The 18,207-nt window shown below is 42.1% G+C and overlaps 1 protein-coding gene across 1 annotated transcript; it reads left to right on the top strand.

Annotated features, from left to right (window-relative positions):
* Nucleotides 1–360: 360 nt before the first annotated feature.
* LOC9270758 (beta-glucosidase 20-like) lies at nucleotides 361–5,435 on the top strand. The gene is made up of 13 exons (NM_001424867.1): nucleotides 361–1,036; nucleotides 1,242–1,305; nucleotides 2,074–2,132; nucleotides 2,248–2,323; nucleotides 2,463–2,534; nucleotides 2,678–2,765; nucleotides 2,884–3,139; nucleotides 3,239–3,354; nucleotides 4,024–4,244; nucleotides 4,341–4,369; nucleotides 4,459–4,558; nucleotides 4,672–4,759; nucleotides 4,907–5,435. Exons 1-13 carry the CDS (start codon nucleotides 887–889, stop codon nucleotides 5,139–5,141), a joined length of 1,554 nt encoding a protein of 517 aa, NP_001411796.1. The 5' UTR covers nucleotides 361–886; the 3' UTR covers nucleotides 5,142–5,435.
* Nucleotides 5,436–18,207: the final 12,772 nt, after the last annotated feature.

Consider the following 18,207-nt stretch of genomic DNA (forward strand, 5'->3'; position numbering starts at 1 on the left):
TCAACCACTGTATCCACTCGTGGATATATACGGAAAAATACGTAGTAGAGAAACCACGTACGTTGTTAAAACCTAAAAAATATAGTTGGATTAAAAATGGACGCTTGAGATTTATCTACATCATCAAGAGTAAATATTTTTTCTGGTAAAATTTTTATTTATAGTTGAATTTGCGAGTAAACTATTTACTCTTGGTGATGTGGATAAATTGAAGCGTCCCTTTTTTATCCAATGGTCACTACATATTTTGTTTGCACCACATATTTCTCTAATATACACGGCCAAAATGAAAGATAATAATCATAAATGGAAAGAGTGGAAAGAGAAGACTGAGGAAGAAGAAGAAGAATTGGACCTGCTGGGCTGGAAACGTGTGCCCCCTTCGATAATTAGCATCTCTTCGTTGCAACCTCAGATTCAAGAAATTTGGATAAATCACTTTGCTCCCATTTTAGATGAAATTTAGGTCATCTCCAACTCTCCATATCATCTAGCGTCAAATAAATCTAATATAAAAAGCTTTAAATCAAACGTGAATCTGAGATCGGATGCTGTGCCAAATAATGCCGTAGTTTTCTCCCTGCGGCTCCGAGTTTCCGACTGCGGGCAAAGCCAGGAACCGATCAGCTGAGCTCCTAAAATTTCTTGAAAAAGACCATCTATACCTGTGTGAAGACGTCCCAAGTCCCAACCTAACACATCTGAGAGTAAAACAAAATTGTGTCTTTTTCTATTGCCCGATTCGATCTGCCTGCCAAGTGATGATCGTCCCGTTGACCCAAATTTTCGTTCTCCTCACCGAGTATAGTACTTACCCTGATCGATCTTGGAGATTTAGAAGAGGAAGACGACGACGACCAAGAACAACTAGAAGTCAAAGAACGCAATGGAGAGGCGTCCTCTGCATCTGCATCTCCTCCTCTTCTTCTCGGCATGGCTACTGCTGCTGCTGCTGCAAGGTGTAAGCTCGCTACAGTTCAGGCGAGAGGACTTCCCCGATGGCTTCGCGTTCGGAGCCGGGACTGCGGCTTACCAGGTAATACGTGTATGACTGTATGTACAGGAGAGATGATTCTGAATTTCTCTGAATTTCCTGCCCTGATTCTGAATTTCAATGGAGCGTCTTGCTCTTGCTACTAGCCACCTGTTGTTTGCTTCCTGACTGATTCAGAGAACGTACGAGCGAGGACAGGGTTTGACATGCGTTTCTGAATACTTGGTTTTGGTTTTGGATTTTGCAGTATGAGGGCGCAGCTGCTGAGGATGGGAGGACACCGAGCATCTGGGACACCTACACACATTCAGGTCTCTCTCTCTATATCTCTCAATTTGTGTTGGAACTTGGATAATTTTCAGCACACTGATAATGCTGCGTTGCTATGCTAGTTTTATTTCTCCATCGTATAATCAGGGTTAGTAATCTCGATATTATGATTTTTGGCGGGGGTGGCTGAAAGAAGCGAAATCTCCGAAATTTCGGTACTTTTTTTGCCGAAATTTTTTAATACTTTGATGAATTTTGAATGAATTTGAATAAAATTTGACCAAATTCACAAAAGATTAGAAAAAACTAAAAATCTCGGGCGAGATATGTGCTTGCCGGTGGGGGCCGAAATTTCGGAAATTTCCAAAATTGCAATCACTTAGATTGCAGTTCACGGGATTCGGTGCAGAGAGGGGCAAACACTTTGACTACAATGTGAAATCCATTTCTTTAGGGATGCAAGTGGACAAGCACAAAAACATGCTTGCTTGTTCATTTCTTACATAATAGTATAAATTTTAGAAGAAAAAATGAATAAGAAGTGAGATAAGGGGGCAAAAAAAATCCCGCTTGCCTACTCCGTTTGCATCCCTACATTTCTTTTCTGGATAGCTCAACTACGTTTTGTTTTTTTACAGAGATGTACATGATAAATTATGACAAGTTATGTTATGCTACGCATAAGAATGCAGAAAATGTGTTTTTTTTATAAAAAAAAATCATGGTTTGTTTTTTATTTATCCATGTTAAGTTACTTCCATTATTAAAAAAGAAAGAATATGAATTTGACATGTAATCTGCTGCATCAGGGAGGCATCCAGAAGATGGAACAGGTGACGTAGCTTCTGATGGCTATCATAAGTACAAGGTATTTTTGGATTAGAGATAACAAGAACAAATGTCAGTTTGATCGGCTATTTTTTTTAATGCTATGAGAATTTTCATTTCAGTTTTGACCTCAGTTCATTGTGGGGCTTTTGTAGGAAGATGTCAAACTAATGACTGAGATTGGCCTAGAGGCTTATCGGTTCACAATTTCTTGGTCAAGACTTATCCCTAGTATGAGAATTACATCATTATCAATCTCCCATTCATAATACCGGATCATTAGTGACAATGTCATCTTCACAGTTCACACATAATTCTTTGTTAGCTTCCCCACCCAAGTTTTGATTTTCTATTTTCTTTTTGGACAAAGGTGGGAGAGGAGCGGTTAATCCAAAAGGGTTGCAGTTTTACAACAATATGATAAATGAACTAGTGAAAGCAGGTAACTGTACTTTCCCAATTCTGAAAGAAAAGGTGCATTCTTTAATAATCAGCTATTAACAAAATTTCAGGAGAGATGATCTTAACAAAAATGATGACTAGCACCTCTGAGATTAGCCCTTTTTTTTCTCCCAATTCATGAAGGTATTCAGATACAAGTTGCCCTATATCATAGTGACCTCCCTCAGAGCCTTCAAGACGAGTATGGTGGGTGGATTAACCCCAAAATTGTGTAAGCACTAAGCAGTAATTTCCTTTCATGCCATTCTGATAAGATTACCAAGAATGACAAGAATCATCAGAAATTTTTATCCTCGCATGCTTTACCTTCCTTTGCATATGTGTTTCAGTGATGACTTCACAGCATATGCTGATGTGTGCTTCCGAGAGTTCGGCGACAGAGTTGCGCATTGGACAACTGTACTTGAGCCAAATGTCATGGCTCAAGGTTGCTATGACACTGGAATTCTTCCTCCTAACCATTGCTCATATCCATTTGGCAACAATTGTACAGGTGGAAATTCCACGGTTGAGCCATACTTGTTTATACACCATAACCTGCTAGCTCATGCTTCAGCTGTTAGACTTTACAGGGAGAAGTACCAAGTGAGTGTGCATTACCATTTGAAAGTTTTGTCCTCTTTCTTGTTTTTATGGAGCCAAGAAAATGAATTTTGTTGCTATGTTTTTTTTCCACTGTTTTAGGTTGCACAGAAGGGCATTATCGGCATAAACATGTACTCCTTGTGGTTCTACCCACTCACAGATTCAGCTGAAGATATTGGTGCCACTGAAAGAGCAAAACAGTTCATGTATGGCTGGTATGTCATGTTGTATTGTATTTCTCATTGCGTCACAGTAGAAAGAATAAAAAAAAAACCTCTATACTCTGCAAAAGGAAAAATAGCAAGAAAAATAAAAGATTTGACAAATTAATTTCGTTGGTGGGTTGTTGCCAGGTCCGACCTTATTTCTGGGGTATATAGTATCAAGGTGTTTCTGTCATTTGAAATAATTTAGAGCTGAGAGGATATCCAATGCAATTATCTTTTGTGGTGCACTCATGCAATGTTTTTTTGGTTTGGCACCAAATAAGCATCATTTAAGAAAAAAACTATATTTAATCAGTTTACCAGCAACCTACAAACTATATGTACTCCTCCCTTATCTAAAAAAGTTTACTTTAGCTGTAAAATTTCAAGTTAATTCTTTGTTTACAGCAAAACGATGTTATGTTAAGACTAAAAAGATGATAGAATCCGACGAATGTAAAGTAAAATAGGGAAAAGAAAAAAGACAATGCTACTCTCCATATTCATTTTCTTCTAGTTTTTTTGAATGAAATTACATCCAGATTTTGGGTTGCAAGTTTGTAACTGACCATTGCAGACAACCACTGTTACTTTATCCTTGATTTTCTTTTCAAAACAGCGTGAATCCTCATCGTTGACACTGAATCTTGACATGACAAAATCTGACCAAACTTGCAGGATCTTGCATCCTTTGGTGTTTGGAGATTACCCAGAGACCATTAAGAAGGTTGTCGGTTCCCGCCTTCCGTTCTTCTCTAACCATGAATCTGAGCTGGTTACTAACGCTTTCGACTTCATTGGATTAAATCACTATAGCTCAGTTTACACGAGCAATAATAATAACGTAGTAAAGGCACCTTTACAAGACTTGACTGCCGACATTGCTACTTTGTTCAGAGGTTCAAAATTCGTACAGATTTGCTTTTATTGTGTTTTTTTTTAAAAAAAAGTTTATGAAGTTTATTTATTTTATGTATGCATGTTTTTTATGGCAGCCACCAAGAATGACACACCTACTCCAGAGGTGATCACCGATAGTATTGTCTCTGCTGAAAACTACTAAACTTATGGTAACATCCATAGACTGTAAAAATGGTTTTGCTTGTTGCTCAGTTTCTACCAGGAAACACTGTAGATCCTCAAGGGCTGGAGAATGCACTTGAATATATTCGAGAAAACTATGGAAATTTGACGATTTATATTCAGGAAAATGGTCAGTAGTCCTTCAATAATCTGTATGGCATAATCTCAATTGTCAAATTTAATGTCCAGAAATATTACTTCTATCTCTAATTCTGTCATTAATTTCACCTGGCATTGCATCAGGCAGTGGAGCACCAGACGGAACCCTGGATGATGTGGAGAGGATCAACTATTTGCAAAAATACATAGCAGCCACACTGAAAGCCATCAGGTGCTTAAGAATTATGTTCCACTGATTCTACTCTATCTCTAGTAGAATATTTCCATCAACTCTTTTTTGGTGCAAATCTGAAACTATAATCACAAGATGCCACTCATAGATCTTACTAGTGAACGACTAACTGATTGATCGTCGCAGGAATGGTGCGAATGTGAAGGGATACTCCATGTGGTCATTCATAGATATTTACGAGATATTTGGTGGGTATAACAGTTGGCATTATGGACTTGTTGCTGTCGATTTCGGCAGCACAGAACGGAGAAGGCAGCCGAGACGCTCTGCTAGCTGGTACTCAGACTTCTTGAAGAACAATGCTCCCATCAGGGTGGAGGATGGCTCCTTTGTCTCTGCAGCCTCTCATGCTCAACTCTGAATGATGTCAATCTGTTGAGAATATGGGTACCAGGCACCTGCACGGCCTGCATATCTTACTAAGTCGGATCCATGTATTATGTAATAGAGTAGGACTCTATCACAATGTTACCTTGTGTTCTATGGTAGGGCCTAGAGTCTCAGTTGAATATAACCATATAATATGTTGCTGTAAATATGTGATGTTCCTAGGGTCTATTTGTAAAATGTTCAGAGAATTAGAAGGAGGAAGGGGGTGTGTAGGGGAACATACCCTGAGAAAAATCCCCAAATCAAACAGTATGGTATCAGAGCCAAGAAACCCAAGCTCACCAGTGATCTTCCTCCGATTCGATTTGTTGATGTGAAGGGCCCGTGAGCTGCGCCGTTGTGCTGGGCTGCCTGAGCAGGGGTGGGGGCACGATTCACCGCGCCCCACTCACGTAGGCAGGCGCGTGCAAAAGCGGCGGCGGAGCAGGCGAACGAGGCAGGCACGGGGTGAGGCAGGCGTGGGCCACGCTAGGCTGGAGCAGAGGAGGCGGCGGGTCCACAGGAGGCACGTGTGCTCACGCCTGGACCGCGCAAAGGAGGCGGCAGGTCCACATAGGCACGCGGTGCCTGCGTGGGCTGGCGCAGAGGAGGCGTGCACGGAGCGGTACATACTTGACCACGGAGGCACGCATGCCGCACGCGTGTGAGAGAAGCGGAGGAGGGGATCCGAGCTGGTGGTGCAAGGGAAGAGGAGGAAAGCTTCTGAGTAGGAAAATCGATCCGTAGTAGGGCTAAGGTTAGGAGTAGAGATAGCTGAAAGTGTTGTGGTGAAGGGAAAGGGATTGAAGCCTGGTCCTCCTTGTACCCTGTGACTGTGGCGAAGAAGAAGCTAGGGAAAAGTGTCTTCGTAAGCTGGAAAGGAGGTTGTGGATACTTCCTCGCTTATTACTAAAGGTGATATGAAAGGTTTGCTAGAGGATTTGCTGAAGATGGGCATGATAGGTCCAAGGAATGTAGCAGGAGGGTCTGAATTGAAGCTAAAATTGATGCCAAATGAGTTGAGGTTGGAAGGGAGTAAAAATTATTTGAGTTGGTGCAGGAGAGCTCAACATTGTGAATCACTTTTTGCAGGAGAGTTGGAAGAGCCCTCTGATAAGGAGAGCTAAGCGTGGAGGACGTGGAATACAACAAATTCCACTGTGGTATCTTGGTTGATGATCTCGGTGGCTATTCCATTGGTAGGATGATAGAAACTATTCAGAATGCAACAATAGTATGGACGACATTGAGCAACATGTATTCAGGAGAGGGAAATGTAATGATGATGGTTGAGGCTCAGAACAAAGTAGAGAATTTGAAGCAAGAGGGGAGAACAGTCCAAGAGTACGCTAGTGAGTTGCAGCACTTATGGGCAGATCTTGATCACTATGATCCCCTACAGTTGAAGCGTGAGGATGACATATATTGTGATCGGAAATAACTGGATGTAGAGGCGAAGAGTCATTCATTTCTTGAAGGGGCTGAACAAGGAGTTTGAGGATAGAAGAACAACTATGTTCCACCAAGCTACATTGCCACTTATGGAAGAGGCTATTTCAGCAATGGTGTAGGAGGAGATGAGGTTGAGACTGTGTTGATGTGGAAACACAGTGGCCTGGGAGATCTGCTTAACTCTAGTACAGGTCCAAGGCTAGCCTCGAGTGTGTCAAGGACGTGCCAGCTGATTTGATCCTGCGATCAGCAAGAAAGAGAAAAGCAAAGTATAGCTGATAGCCGATCGGCCGATAGCGTATCGTTGGTGGTCTCAACCAATATAGTTGGACCAAATTGGCTATGGACTGGATATATAAGTGAATATTAAACCCTAAATATGGCTCATCGGCTGTAATACCGTTTATCAGATTTGACAAAGATGTTTAAGACAATATTATCAAAGTAGCCGATGGAACAATATTTAGAGTAAGAAAGATAATGTACTAGCTAATACTCTAGTACAGATCTATATAGGCAAATCAATCTATAGTCATATATCAAATAGTGGTCAATAGTCAATATTGATAGCCTAGCCGATATGACCTGAACTTGATATATTACTATTAGGTGATCTGTCTATATAAATGGCAAATATACATGAAACAAATAAAGAAGCATGTATATTAGGTAAGATCGGCTGAAACTCTGATGCTACCCCTATTAACAATCAAGAAGCAGGCTAGAGGTCATGGTTCTAAACACGACTTAGTAGGTCGAATGCACTGATGCAGCACTAAGTATAAAAAGAAACATGATATCTAGACAATCAAGCCGTTGACTGAATTTTCAGGGTGGTGGATGCCTAAGCTAATCTAATCTAGCAAGAATGGAGAGGCAGTGGTGGTTGGATCAATACCATGCTCTATTGATGATGTGAGTAAAGAAGTAGTGCAAGTTATTGAAGCTACACAAGACAAGGATAGAGAAATTGTTCTTCATGAGGAGGATGGAGAAGTGGTTGTTGGGACAATTCCATGTCCTATGGAGCGAGCCAAAAGGGTGAAACAAAAGGATGTGCTAGTTTACCAAAGGAGGCGGTTCAATAGTCAGGGGGAAAAAAGAAAAAAGTTAGTGCAAGATCATGTTGAAGAGTTACCACACCCAGAGTGCCCAGTCCCAGAATCCTCCCAGAGCCTCTCACCTCCAGCCACCTTGGCTCCTCTTGAGACAATTGGTAATATTTCTCCAACTCTTGAACAAGTAGAATTACCTCTTGCATAACGTAGAGAGACTAGATCCAATGTTGGTAGACCTCCTATACGTGGTTTTGAGCATCTTAGTTCTATGCATGACATTGCAAACTATATCTCATATTCCAATGTTTCACCAACATACAAAACATTCATTCCATCATTACAGATAGTGCCCATACCGAAGGATTGGAAGTGTGCAAAGCAGGATCCAAGGTGGAAAGATGCAATGAAAGAAAAGTTTAATGCCCTTGTGAAGAATAAGACTTGGGAACTTGTAAGACTTCCACCAGAAAAAAAGGCAGTCAGATGTAAGTGGGTCTTTACAGTGAAGCAAACTCTTGAAGGGAAGGTGGATATGTATAAAGCAAGATTAGTCGCAAAAGGCTATAGTCAAACATATGGAATTGACTATGATGAGACATTTGCACCGGTGGTAAAAATGAGCACAATGAGAGTTTTGGTATCTTGTGCGGTAAACTTTAGGTGGCCCCTTCATCAGCTTGATGTGAAAAATGCATTTCTTTATGGTGATTTACAAGAGGAGGTCTATATAGAGATTCCTCCAAGATTTGGGAATAGTTAGACAGTTGGAAAGGTATGTAAACTCAAGAAATCCTTGTATGGGTTGAAGTAGTCTCCACGCACATGGTTTGATAGGTTCAGGCATGCGGTGTGTGGTATGGGGTATTCTCAATGTGATGGAGATCACACAGTCTTCTATAAACATAGGGGAGCACACATCACCATCTTGGCTGTATATGTTGATGATATAGTGATCACTGGTGATGATGTACAAGAAATCAGGTGCCTGAAGGAAAGGTCGGGAAAGACATTTGAGTTGAAGGACCTTGGTCTCCTTCGCTACTTCCTTGGGATTGAGATTGCTCGTTCATCAAAGGGGATTGTTCTCTCTCAGTGGAAGTATGTTTTGGACCTGTTGACAGATACAGAAATGCTTGGGTGTCGTCCAAGTACTTCGCCTATTGATAGGAATCACCAATTGTGTTCTCAATCAGGTGATCCTGTTGATAAGGAAGCTTACCAAAGATTGGTGAGACGTTTGATCTATCTTTGCCATATAAGACATGATATCTCCTATGCGGTTAGTGTTGTGAGTAGGTATATGCATGATCCTCGAACTGGTCACTTGGATGTTGTTCATAGGATTCTTAGATATCTGAAAGGGACTCCTGGAAAGGGGTTGTGGTTCAGGAAGAATGGACACTTAAACATGGAAGGATATTGTGATGCTGATTGGGCGAGTAGTATGGATGATAGAAGGTCTACATCAAGGTATTGTGTGTTTGTTGGTGGTAATCTTGTTTCTTAGCAAAGCAAGAAGCAAGCAGTGGTGGCTCAGTCTACCGCAGAAGTAGAATACAGAGTAATGGCTTTGGGCTTGAGTGAGATGCTGTGGATGAGGAGTTTGTTGTTTGAACTCCGAGTGTTAAGAAGTGATACTATGATGCTTCATTGTGACAATAAATCAGCCATCAACATTGCAAACAACCCAGTTCAACATGATCGCACTAAGCATGTGGAGATTGATAGGTTCTTCATTAAGGAGAATATTGATAGTGGGGTGCTTAGGCTAGAGTATATTAAGTCATGTGAACAACTAGCTGATTATCTAACTAAAGGTTAGATCTGTGCTCTACCCCTTTTATTATTGCAGATTTTCATAATCGATACACTCCCAAGTCCCAAACCATATGTACTATATGCTATTCTCCCAGTGATATGATGATGTATTTTCAGTGTTCAGTTGGGAAGTTGTAAGGTGTACTACTCTGCAATGTGCAAACTACTGGGAGTTCTTTGCTGCTATATTTTTTCAGTGTAGAGTGCTGTAGGTACAAAATACCGTTAATGATGAATAACACATAAAATGGATGATTGGTTATTGGCTACTCCGTATGATAATTTTCCACCACGTGTTTACCTTACCTGGGGACGAGGGGTTACCATATAGTTTCATGCCTAGGGTTTAGCTTACCTGGTGAGGAGGGGTTACCATTCCCTAGCGATAAGCCTAGTAAGCGTGCAGTTACCACCGTGAATAGGGGGGAAACCGGATATAATTTATAAAATATTTATATTTTCGTTTAGATTTTTTAAAAACTTGGTAGGGTTATTGGACACTTACCATTACCTTACCCCAGTGGTAAGCTTGGTTACCGCGGTAATTGGAGGTAAGGAAACCCTGCTCATGACTAACAATCATGGACTGTCAGTGTTGGAGAGAATTTTCTCAAGCTTTTGTGTGGAAAATGGACAAATACGATACCATATGTACCTCCATCAGGAGCCTTCAAGATGAATATGGTGTGTGGATTAATCCCAAAGTTGTGTAAGCACTAAGCAGTAATTTCCCTTCTTGCAAAACCGATCAGATTATGAAGAACTGACGAGAATCATTAAAAGAAAATATCGTTACAAAATGTCCACTGTCACATCTGTTGACGAAGCTGATATAATCTTGAGCATTAATACATTTTTTTATCTAATGCATGTTAGTTTGCATGTAATTTTGTGTTAGACCGTGCATGTAGGCAAGACTGGAAATAGTCCAGAGTACCGGAATTCAGTTGAGCATTTGTCGCTATTTTACGAGTAAAGTCCATCACCGGTCCCTAAACTTGTACCGCTGTGTTCATCCCGGTCCCTAATCTCGCAAATCGACTATTCAGGTTCTCAAACTTGTTCGACGGTGTCATCCCGGTCCCTAAACTTGCAAATCACTCGTTTAGGTCCTCCAACTTGTTCAGTTGTGTCACCTCGGTCCCTAAACTTGGATTTGAATATTATCTAGGTCAAATAGAACGGTTTAAAGACTTTATATTTAAAAATAATTCATAATTTTTTCATGTGAACTCTAATGAAGACAAACTTTACATCAAACTTGTAGCTCTCGACGCGATCTACAACTTTGTAGTTGAATTCTTTTATTTTAAGTCATTTTTTGTCCCAAAATGTAATTTTAAAATTAAAATTTCAAAATCTATAAACATGCAACAATATTTTGGAACCATAAACAGTTTTAATTCAAAAACTTTTCAACTACAAAGTTGTAGGTCGCGTCGAGGGCTACAATTTTGATATAAAGTTTGTCTTCATTAGAGTTCACATGAAAAAGTTATGGATTATTTTTTGATATAAAGTTTTTACACCGTCCTGTTTAGGGACCGGGGTGACACAACTGAACAAGTTAGAGGACCTAAACGAGTGATCTGTAAGTTTAGGGACCGGTATGACACAGTCAATCAAGTTTGAGGGCCTGAATGGTCGATTTGCGAGTTTAGAGACCGAGATGATACAACGGTACAAGTTTAGAGACCGGTGATGGACTTTACTCCTATTTTATTTTCTGTTGCTGACCCGATCTGCTAGATGGTGCTCAGACTTCCTAAAGAACAATGCTATCATCAAGGTGGAAGATGGTTCTGTCTCCACAGCCTCTCATGCTCAGCTTTGGGTGATGGCTGCTGTTCCTACGTTCTCCTGCAATGAACAATATATTCTCAGAGTTGGAAGATGTCGTAGGTGCTATGGCAAAATTATCATAAAACACATATTGAAGCTGTTGTATGATATAACTACATATTTAACTTCAATTGTCCATATTTGACAATTCTTAAATATTGAGGAATGAAATTGGGGATTGAATTTTCGAATGATTGGCTTGGCTCGGAGAAACGTAATACAACGGGAAAAGAGTAAAATGCCCTTTAGATACTAACACAAGTATCCTTAAAAAAGTTTATCATAAAACTTTTTCCTTGTCACTGATCGGCGACACAGGATCGCCCATCTGTTCATTCTCCGTGAGACAGTACTTGTGTCCAGGGTTTGAAATTTCGAAATTGGATTTTATGCCGGGGGTTACTGAAATTACCGAAATTTTGGAAATTTCAAGCCGAAATTATTTAAAAATTTGACTGAATTTAAATGAATTTGAATAAAATTTGACCAAATTCACAAAAAAATTGCAAAAAATCGAAAATTTCGGGCGAGATTTGAGCATGCCGGTGGGGGCGAAATTTCCGAAATTTCGAACCGCAATTCCAATCCCTGCTTGTGTCTCCATGGTGAAAATATTCCAAAAAGGTGAAGGAGCCTCACCACCACCACTGTGGATGAAAGCACTTCGGAAAGTTTCTAGTTTACGTACATGTTTTCAAAAACGGAAACAAATTTGGATTTTTTTCTCAAAAACAAAAACAAATAAAATTAGGCTACTATCTTGGAAGGAATCGTTTGGAAACTTTTCGAAAACGATTTTGGAAAACTTTCTGGAAATGAATTTGATTTTTTTCTCAGAATAGGAAATGAATCATATACAACTAATTTAGTTTCAGCCTTCTCTACTCTATATGTTTATATTTGTATCGAGTATATTGAGGTGGTTAGTTAAGTGGAGATATTTTTTTATATATAGTTTGGTGCTTTAGATATGTTTTTCTTTTGGTTAATAATAACTATTTTTTATTAGGCCATGCCATAAAACTATTATAGATGAATATAGTATAGTTTTGCTGGAAAGTGAAGTGTACGACCACTTACTTGTATTAATATTAATTGACACAAATTAGAAATACCGATTTATTGTTTTAGAAAAGAAAAGACTTGTCGAAACATGATTTCGGCAATAATAAAAAGGGGTAGCGCACGAGACCTAAAAGTGGATGGATGCAGAGACAAAGGATTTAGACAGGTTCAGGCCCTCTCAATGAGAGGTAATACCCTACTCCTGTTTGGGGATTTGAATCCACCGGGTGTGTATTGATCTGACGATCAAGTTGTCTCATGCCCCCTAGAGGGCTTCCTGCCCACCTTATATAGGATGGGGGGCAGGATTACAAGATAGAAACCTTAACCAATACGGTATAGGTTTCCTAAATCTAATTTACAATATTATCAAACCAGGACTTTAGGCTGTTCCGTAATATATAAGGAAAACGTAATACCCGAGTCATGATCTATTACATATTCCATAGATATAAGTTATCCCCTATGACTAGTCGGATAACCATGCCGTATGGGTATGGGGTACCCATAATATCCACAGTAGCCCCTGAGACCTTCGCAGTCGAAAAGATAATCTTCTCTCGAACCAGATTACTCCAAAGCCGAGTGCTTCAATCATCTTTGTCATGGTCTCCCGAGTACTTTTACCAAATCTGAAGACTGTGGAGGGCTGAAAAATAAAGTCAGGTGCACCGACTAGATGCACCTAATAGGTGTAGCCCCCGACAATGTGGTTAATTGAACAAACCAAGCATATAGTCAAGGAATAAATAATCCAACCAACCGAGTGGTTTTGATAATCGTAATCAACCAAGTGACTTGATATCAATATATAGCATATGCGGTGTGAATCCTCCAAATAACATGATCCGAGTGATATACCAACTGCTTTGTAAAATATGATGAGTGATATAGCAAAATAGCTATAAAGAAGCTTGTATATTATGAATAAAGAAATTTCCAAAGTATTGGGCATACGCCATGCGCACACTGCTTTAACAGATGTGCTTAAGTCCCTAGAAGACACATGGTTTCACCACACCTGGAAATATATGGCATATGTGGTGTAAAATCCGAGTAAATAAACTCATAAAGGATTTACCAACCGCCTAGAAAATGACCACAATATATAATCAGCCTAAGCCATAATATTGGTCAATAAAAATGCACACTTACGTGGCGAAAAGCAACGATATTGTATCCAATCAATTGCTTAAAAACCCAAACAGCACCATGACTATATTAAAAAGTCAGCGGGGCAGCTATATAAAGCTTTACTGTTTGACACCTTTTAAGATGCATTGTACCAACTCCTAAAAAGTTGAGTAACTGCGGTATAAAAGGATTTTAAGGTATTGGGCACTTGATCACGCGCACTTTGGCCTAAGCAAAAAGTGCCTAAGTCCCTAAAAGAACGTGACAGGCCACACCTGAAAATATGGGCTGCAGACATATTAGGCCTAGGCCAAAACATATGCCCTCGACACCCTTTAAAGGATGACGCATGTAACATGCTCCCGAGTAATAAATCTTCCGGGTAATATAGACCAAGCGTAGCTCATATGAATAGCTTCTGATCTGAGTGATTATCCCTTATGGGATACTCCAAAATAGATATAAAAATTGAATCCCGACTGGCGCAAGTATTCGGTTGATAACCCTTACGGGGAATAATAAATAGTCCAGTCTTTGAGCATAGAAAATAGACCCATGATCATGAATTCATGTTGCATGTATCCGGAGCAAGTCCAAATTGAAGATATAATACTTGTATTTGAGCTAGTAAGCCCCTGAGCACGTAGTCACAATTGTTCATTGATGGTAGCTGACGCAGTTGGCATAGAGACAAGACAACCAATATAGAGAGAATATTGCCCACCAGAGGTGGCAAAAATATTGGTGGTAGTGAAGATAGTGATACCAATCAAAAGTGATGAAGTTGCACAGCCACAGAGGCGAAGAAACCAGTCGGCAGCAATCAGGTCAGCTAGCAATGAAGATGTAGGCGCCCAACAACAACGAAAGAACAGTCGGTGGTGACAAAAGCAAACCGACGATGAAGACGTAGACGCGCATCAACGGTGATGGCGAAATCCACCAATCATGAAGATGAAGAAAATAATCGGCGGCGACAAACGCATCCGACGGTAATGATGATTAGCGGCAACAGAGATAGCCGACTATGATGACGAAGTTTCCCATCAACGGCAGCAGAGTAGGCTATGTTGATGAGGCTTGACAAGATGTTGATGAAGATGACGATGTCGGTGATCCAGTCAATAGCGATGTAGCAGCCGATGATAACGATGAGATCCTCTATCGGCAGTTGCGTAGTAGGCCAACCGTGAAGACAAATAATTGGAGGAGAGTTGATGTTGTTGCCCAACTCGTCTAAACCGAAATATTTGAAGTTGTTGAAGTAGAATGTCTGTTCCGAAGCAAAGATGAAGATAATGACTCCTGGAGTTGACTCATTGGCTGATTAATTGATTTCTTCAGCTTGACATAAAATTTGTCAAATTTTGAGCCTTGTATTTGTGTAGCCCCCGACTCTTTGATTAGTTGGGAAACAACTGAACATAGAGTCGAGAACTGTAGCTTCTTGTCGTCGAATAGTCATTGCTTGATTGAAGATATGTGTTGAAGATGTCCAAGTAGAAATCCTGAATATTGGAGAGCCACTTGTTGTAGTAAAATATCATGGCATTGCATGCCGAGATGTCGAGGTTCACAAAGACGTCGTGGTTGGTGAAGTAGTAAAACTTGCGAAGTAGCAGCAATAGAGTTTGCCAGTGCCGAAGATAATAAAGATGAAGTCGCTCCACCATGATGACAAAGTTGCATCGCCGTGATGAAGTGAACACGAGTCGGCGGCAACAGAAGCAAACTGGTAGTGAAGACGCGCAGTTGTGAAGATAAAAGCACCAGTCGGCGGCGGCATAACCAGTCGGCGACGGAAGATGATGATGTCCATCAGTAGTGGTAGCTGTATAAACCAGACGTAGAGGTAAGGGCACTAGTCAGCAGCAGACGAGACGACCGGCGATGAAGATGTAGATGCCCAACAACGGCGGCATAATAGGCCAGCCGTGCAGGTGGAAACACCAGTCGGCGACGGACGAGGCGGCCGGTCGGTGAAGACGTAGACGCCCAACAACGGCGGCATAATAGGCCAGCCGTGCAGGCGGAAACACCAGTCGGCGGCGGACGAGGCAGCCGGTCGGTGAAGACGTAGACGCCCAACAACGGCGGCATAATAGGCCAGCGAGCAGGCGGAAACACCAGTCGGCGGCGGACGAGGCGGCCGGTCGGTGAAGACGTATACGCCCAACAACGGCGGCATAATAGGCCAGCCGTGCAGGCGGAAACACCAGTCGGCGGCGGACGAAGCGGCCGGTCGGTGAAGACGTAGACGCCCAACAACGGCGGCATAATAGGCCAGCGAGCAGGCGGAAACACCAGTCGGCGGCGGACGAGGCGGCCAGTCGGTGAAGTTGTAGACGCCCAACAGCGGCGGCTTAATAGACCAGCCGTGCAGGCGAAAACACCAGTCGGCGGCGGACGAGGCGGCCGGTCGGTGAAGACGTAGACGCCCAACAACGGTGGCATAATAGGCCAGCCGTGCAGGCGGAAACACCAGTCGGCGGCGGACGAGGTGGCCGGTCGGTGAAGACGTGGATGCCCATGAACGGTGGTGTGACCAACCAACCGTTTAGGCGAGGACACCAGTCGGCGGCGACGGAGGCAAGCCGATGGTGATGTTCTGACTGATCCATTCCTGGAGCGTAAGAGATAAGCTTAAAGCCATGAATCCCTTTTATGCATATCTGGATTTGGATCCTGCAGAACAAACATATAGGATGAGTAGTATCTGATGTAAATACAATACTCGAGAAAAATGCAAGTATTTTAAAATATTTATAAATATGTATTTCTCCTCTTGTCAATTTTGATTTCCCCGAGCAGATGACTCCATACGTTTAAACACTCTGCCCGACTAGTCATAGTCCCCAAGCATCGGGAGTCGGCCTAGGCATTTCCCAAACATGCATATGAGTGACATGAGTTCGTCATTAATGGAACAAAGTTTCACGGATCAGAATTTACTACTCGGGTACTTTTGCAATTATTAAGAGCAGAAAATAAATTTATCTCATCTCTATGCTTTTGATTTATTCCGAATAATACTTAGCACCTTGCGTTATTCGGTCCATCCAACGAGCCCCCGGGTGCTAGGAATCGGCCCAAAGGCAACTATCCATTGGCAAACCAAACGGAAAGCATAGGAAGATGGAACTCCATAACTCGATAGGCACTTTTGTACTCAGATTATGTCGCAAGCAATCAAGATGAATATTATGGAAATTATTAAAAAGTATGATAAAAAAATATGATATAACATCTGTAGCCCCCGACTCACTACTCAATGGAAGACCAATTGGTGTAGTGAGACAGAGGAAAAGGAAAAATATCATATAAAGAATAAAATAAATGATGACTTAGCTTTGTCGTATTCCCTCGGTGGCAGCAGAAGTAGCCGATGTGGGAACGAAACAGTCCATCAATGGTAACAAAAACACCAGTCGGCGCCAGTGGAACCAAGCCAGTGGTGTAGATGATGAAGCCCATTAACGGCCGCGGAGTCCGCCAACCGTATAGGCGAGAACACCAGTCGGCGGCGACAGAGGCAGGCTGGCGGTGAAGTCATAGATGCCCAACAACGGCGGCATAAGAGGCTAGCCGTGCAGGCGGAAACATCAGTCGGCGGCGGCGAAGGCCAGCCGGTCGGTGAAGACGTAGACGCCTAACAACGGTGGCATAATAGGCCAGCCGTGTAGGCGGAGACACCAGTCGGCGGTGGCGAAGGCAAGCCGGTCGGTGAAGACGTAGACACCCATGAACGGTGGTGTGACCAACCAACCGTATAGGTGAGGACACCAGTCGGCGGCGACAGAGGCAGGCCGACGGTGAAGTCGTAGACGCCCAACAACGGCGGCATAATAGGCCAGCCGTGCAGGCGGAGACACCAGTCGGCGGCAGACGAGGCGGCCGGTCGGTGAAGACGTAGATGCCCAACAACGGTGGTGTGACCAACCAACCGTATAAGCGGAAACACCAGTCGGCAGCGACGAAAGCGGGCCGGCGGTGAAGAGGGTGTTGCCATCAACAACGGCGGCAAGTACACCAACCGTGGAGGCGTGTAATCCAATCGGCAGCGACGAGGGCGGCGGCGGTACGTGCATAAAAATAACAGATCAAATTATAATTAGTGATCTGTCAATTAGAAGACTAGAAAACCCAAGATTAATCTTATTTATGTAAGAAAATTAGAACGATAAACCTGGTAATGGCAAATACTAGCTGGTGAAGTGTCAATGACTTGATGAAAATATGCATATATAGATAACTCCACGTAGCGTACTGCTCTTAATTCAACCGTGGCCGAATAAAACTCAGATTGGAAAAACAGCCGATCGGGAGTTTGCTTGTGGATCGTCGATCACCTCTCGCGTGGTTTATAGAAAGAAAGAATCAATCTCGATTTTGTACTTCCTGTATCCTTTGCAGGCGCGTGCTCATGATTGTCGATCTGTGTTGCTTGCTCCTGGCGCATCTTGCAAGCATGCACGTATATGTTGATGGAAGAATACACATGCGTGACTAGTTGAGAAGGCTCCAGATATACGATGGCTTCAAGTCTCTCCAATCAGCAAGATGACTCGGGGGCTGATGCCTGGTTGTAGATTGATTTGATCGGAAATTGATTCCAATGGCGATAGAACCCAGAAAACCCGCAAAGATGATGCCGACGACACATGTTGATTCCATCGCACTTCTTGATGG

Source organism: Oryza sativa, chromosome 5 (genome assembly GCF_034140825.1).
Source record: "Oryza sativa Japonica Group chromosome 5, ASM3414082v1".
NCBI lineage: Eukaryota > Viridiplantae > Streptophyta > Magnoliopsida > Poales > Poaceae > Oryza > Oryza sativa.

Coding starts and splice junctions, on each gene's coding strand:
- LOC9270758 (NM_001424867.1), top strand. CDS start 887: ATGGAGAGGCGTCCTCTGCATCTGCATCTCCTCCTCTTCTTCTCGGCA. Junction 2,324..2,462: donor TTGGTCAAGACTTATCCCTA/GTATGAGAATTA, acceptor TTTTGGACAAAG/GTGGGAGAGGAGCGGTTAAT. Junction 4,760..4,906: donor GCCACACTGAAAGCCATCAG/GTGCTTAAGAAT, acceptor TGATCGTCGCAG/GAATGGTGCGAATGTGAAGG.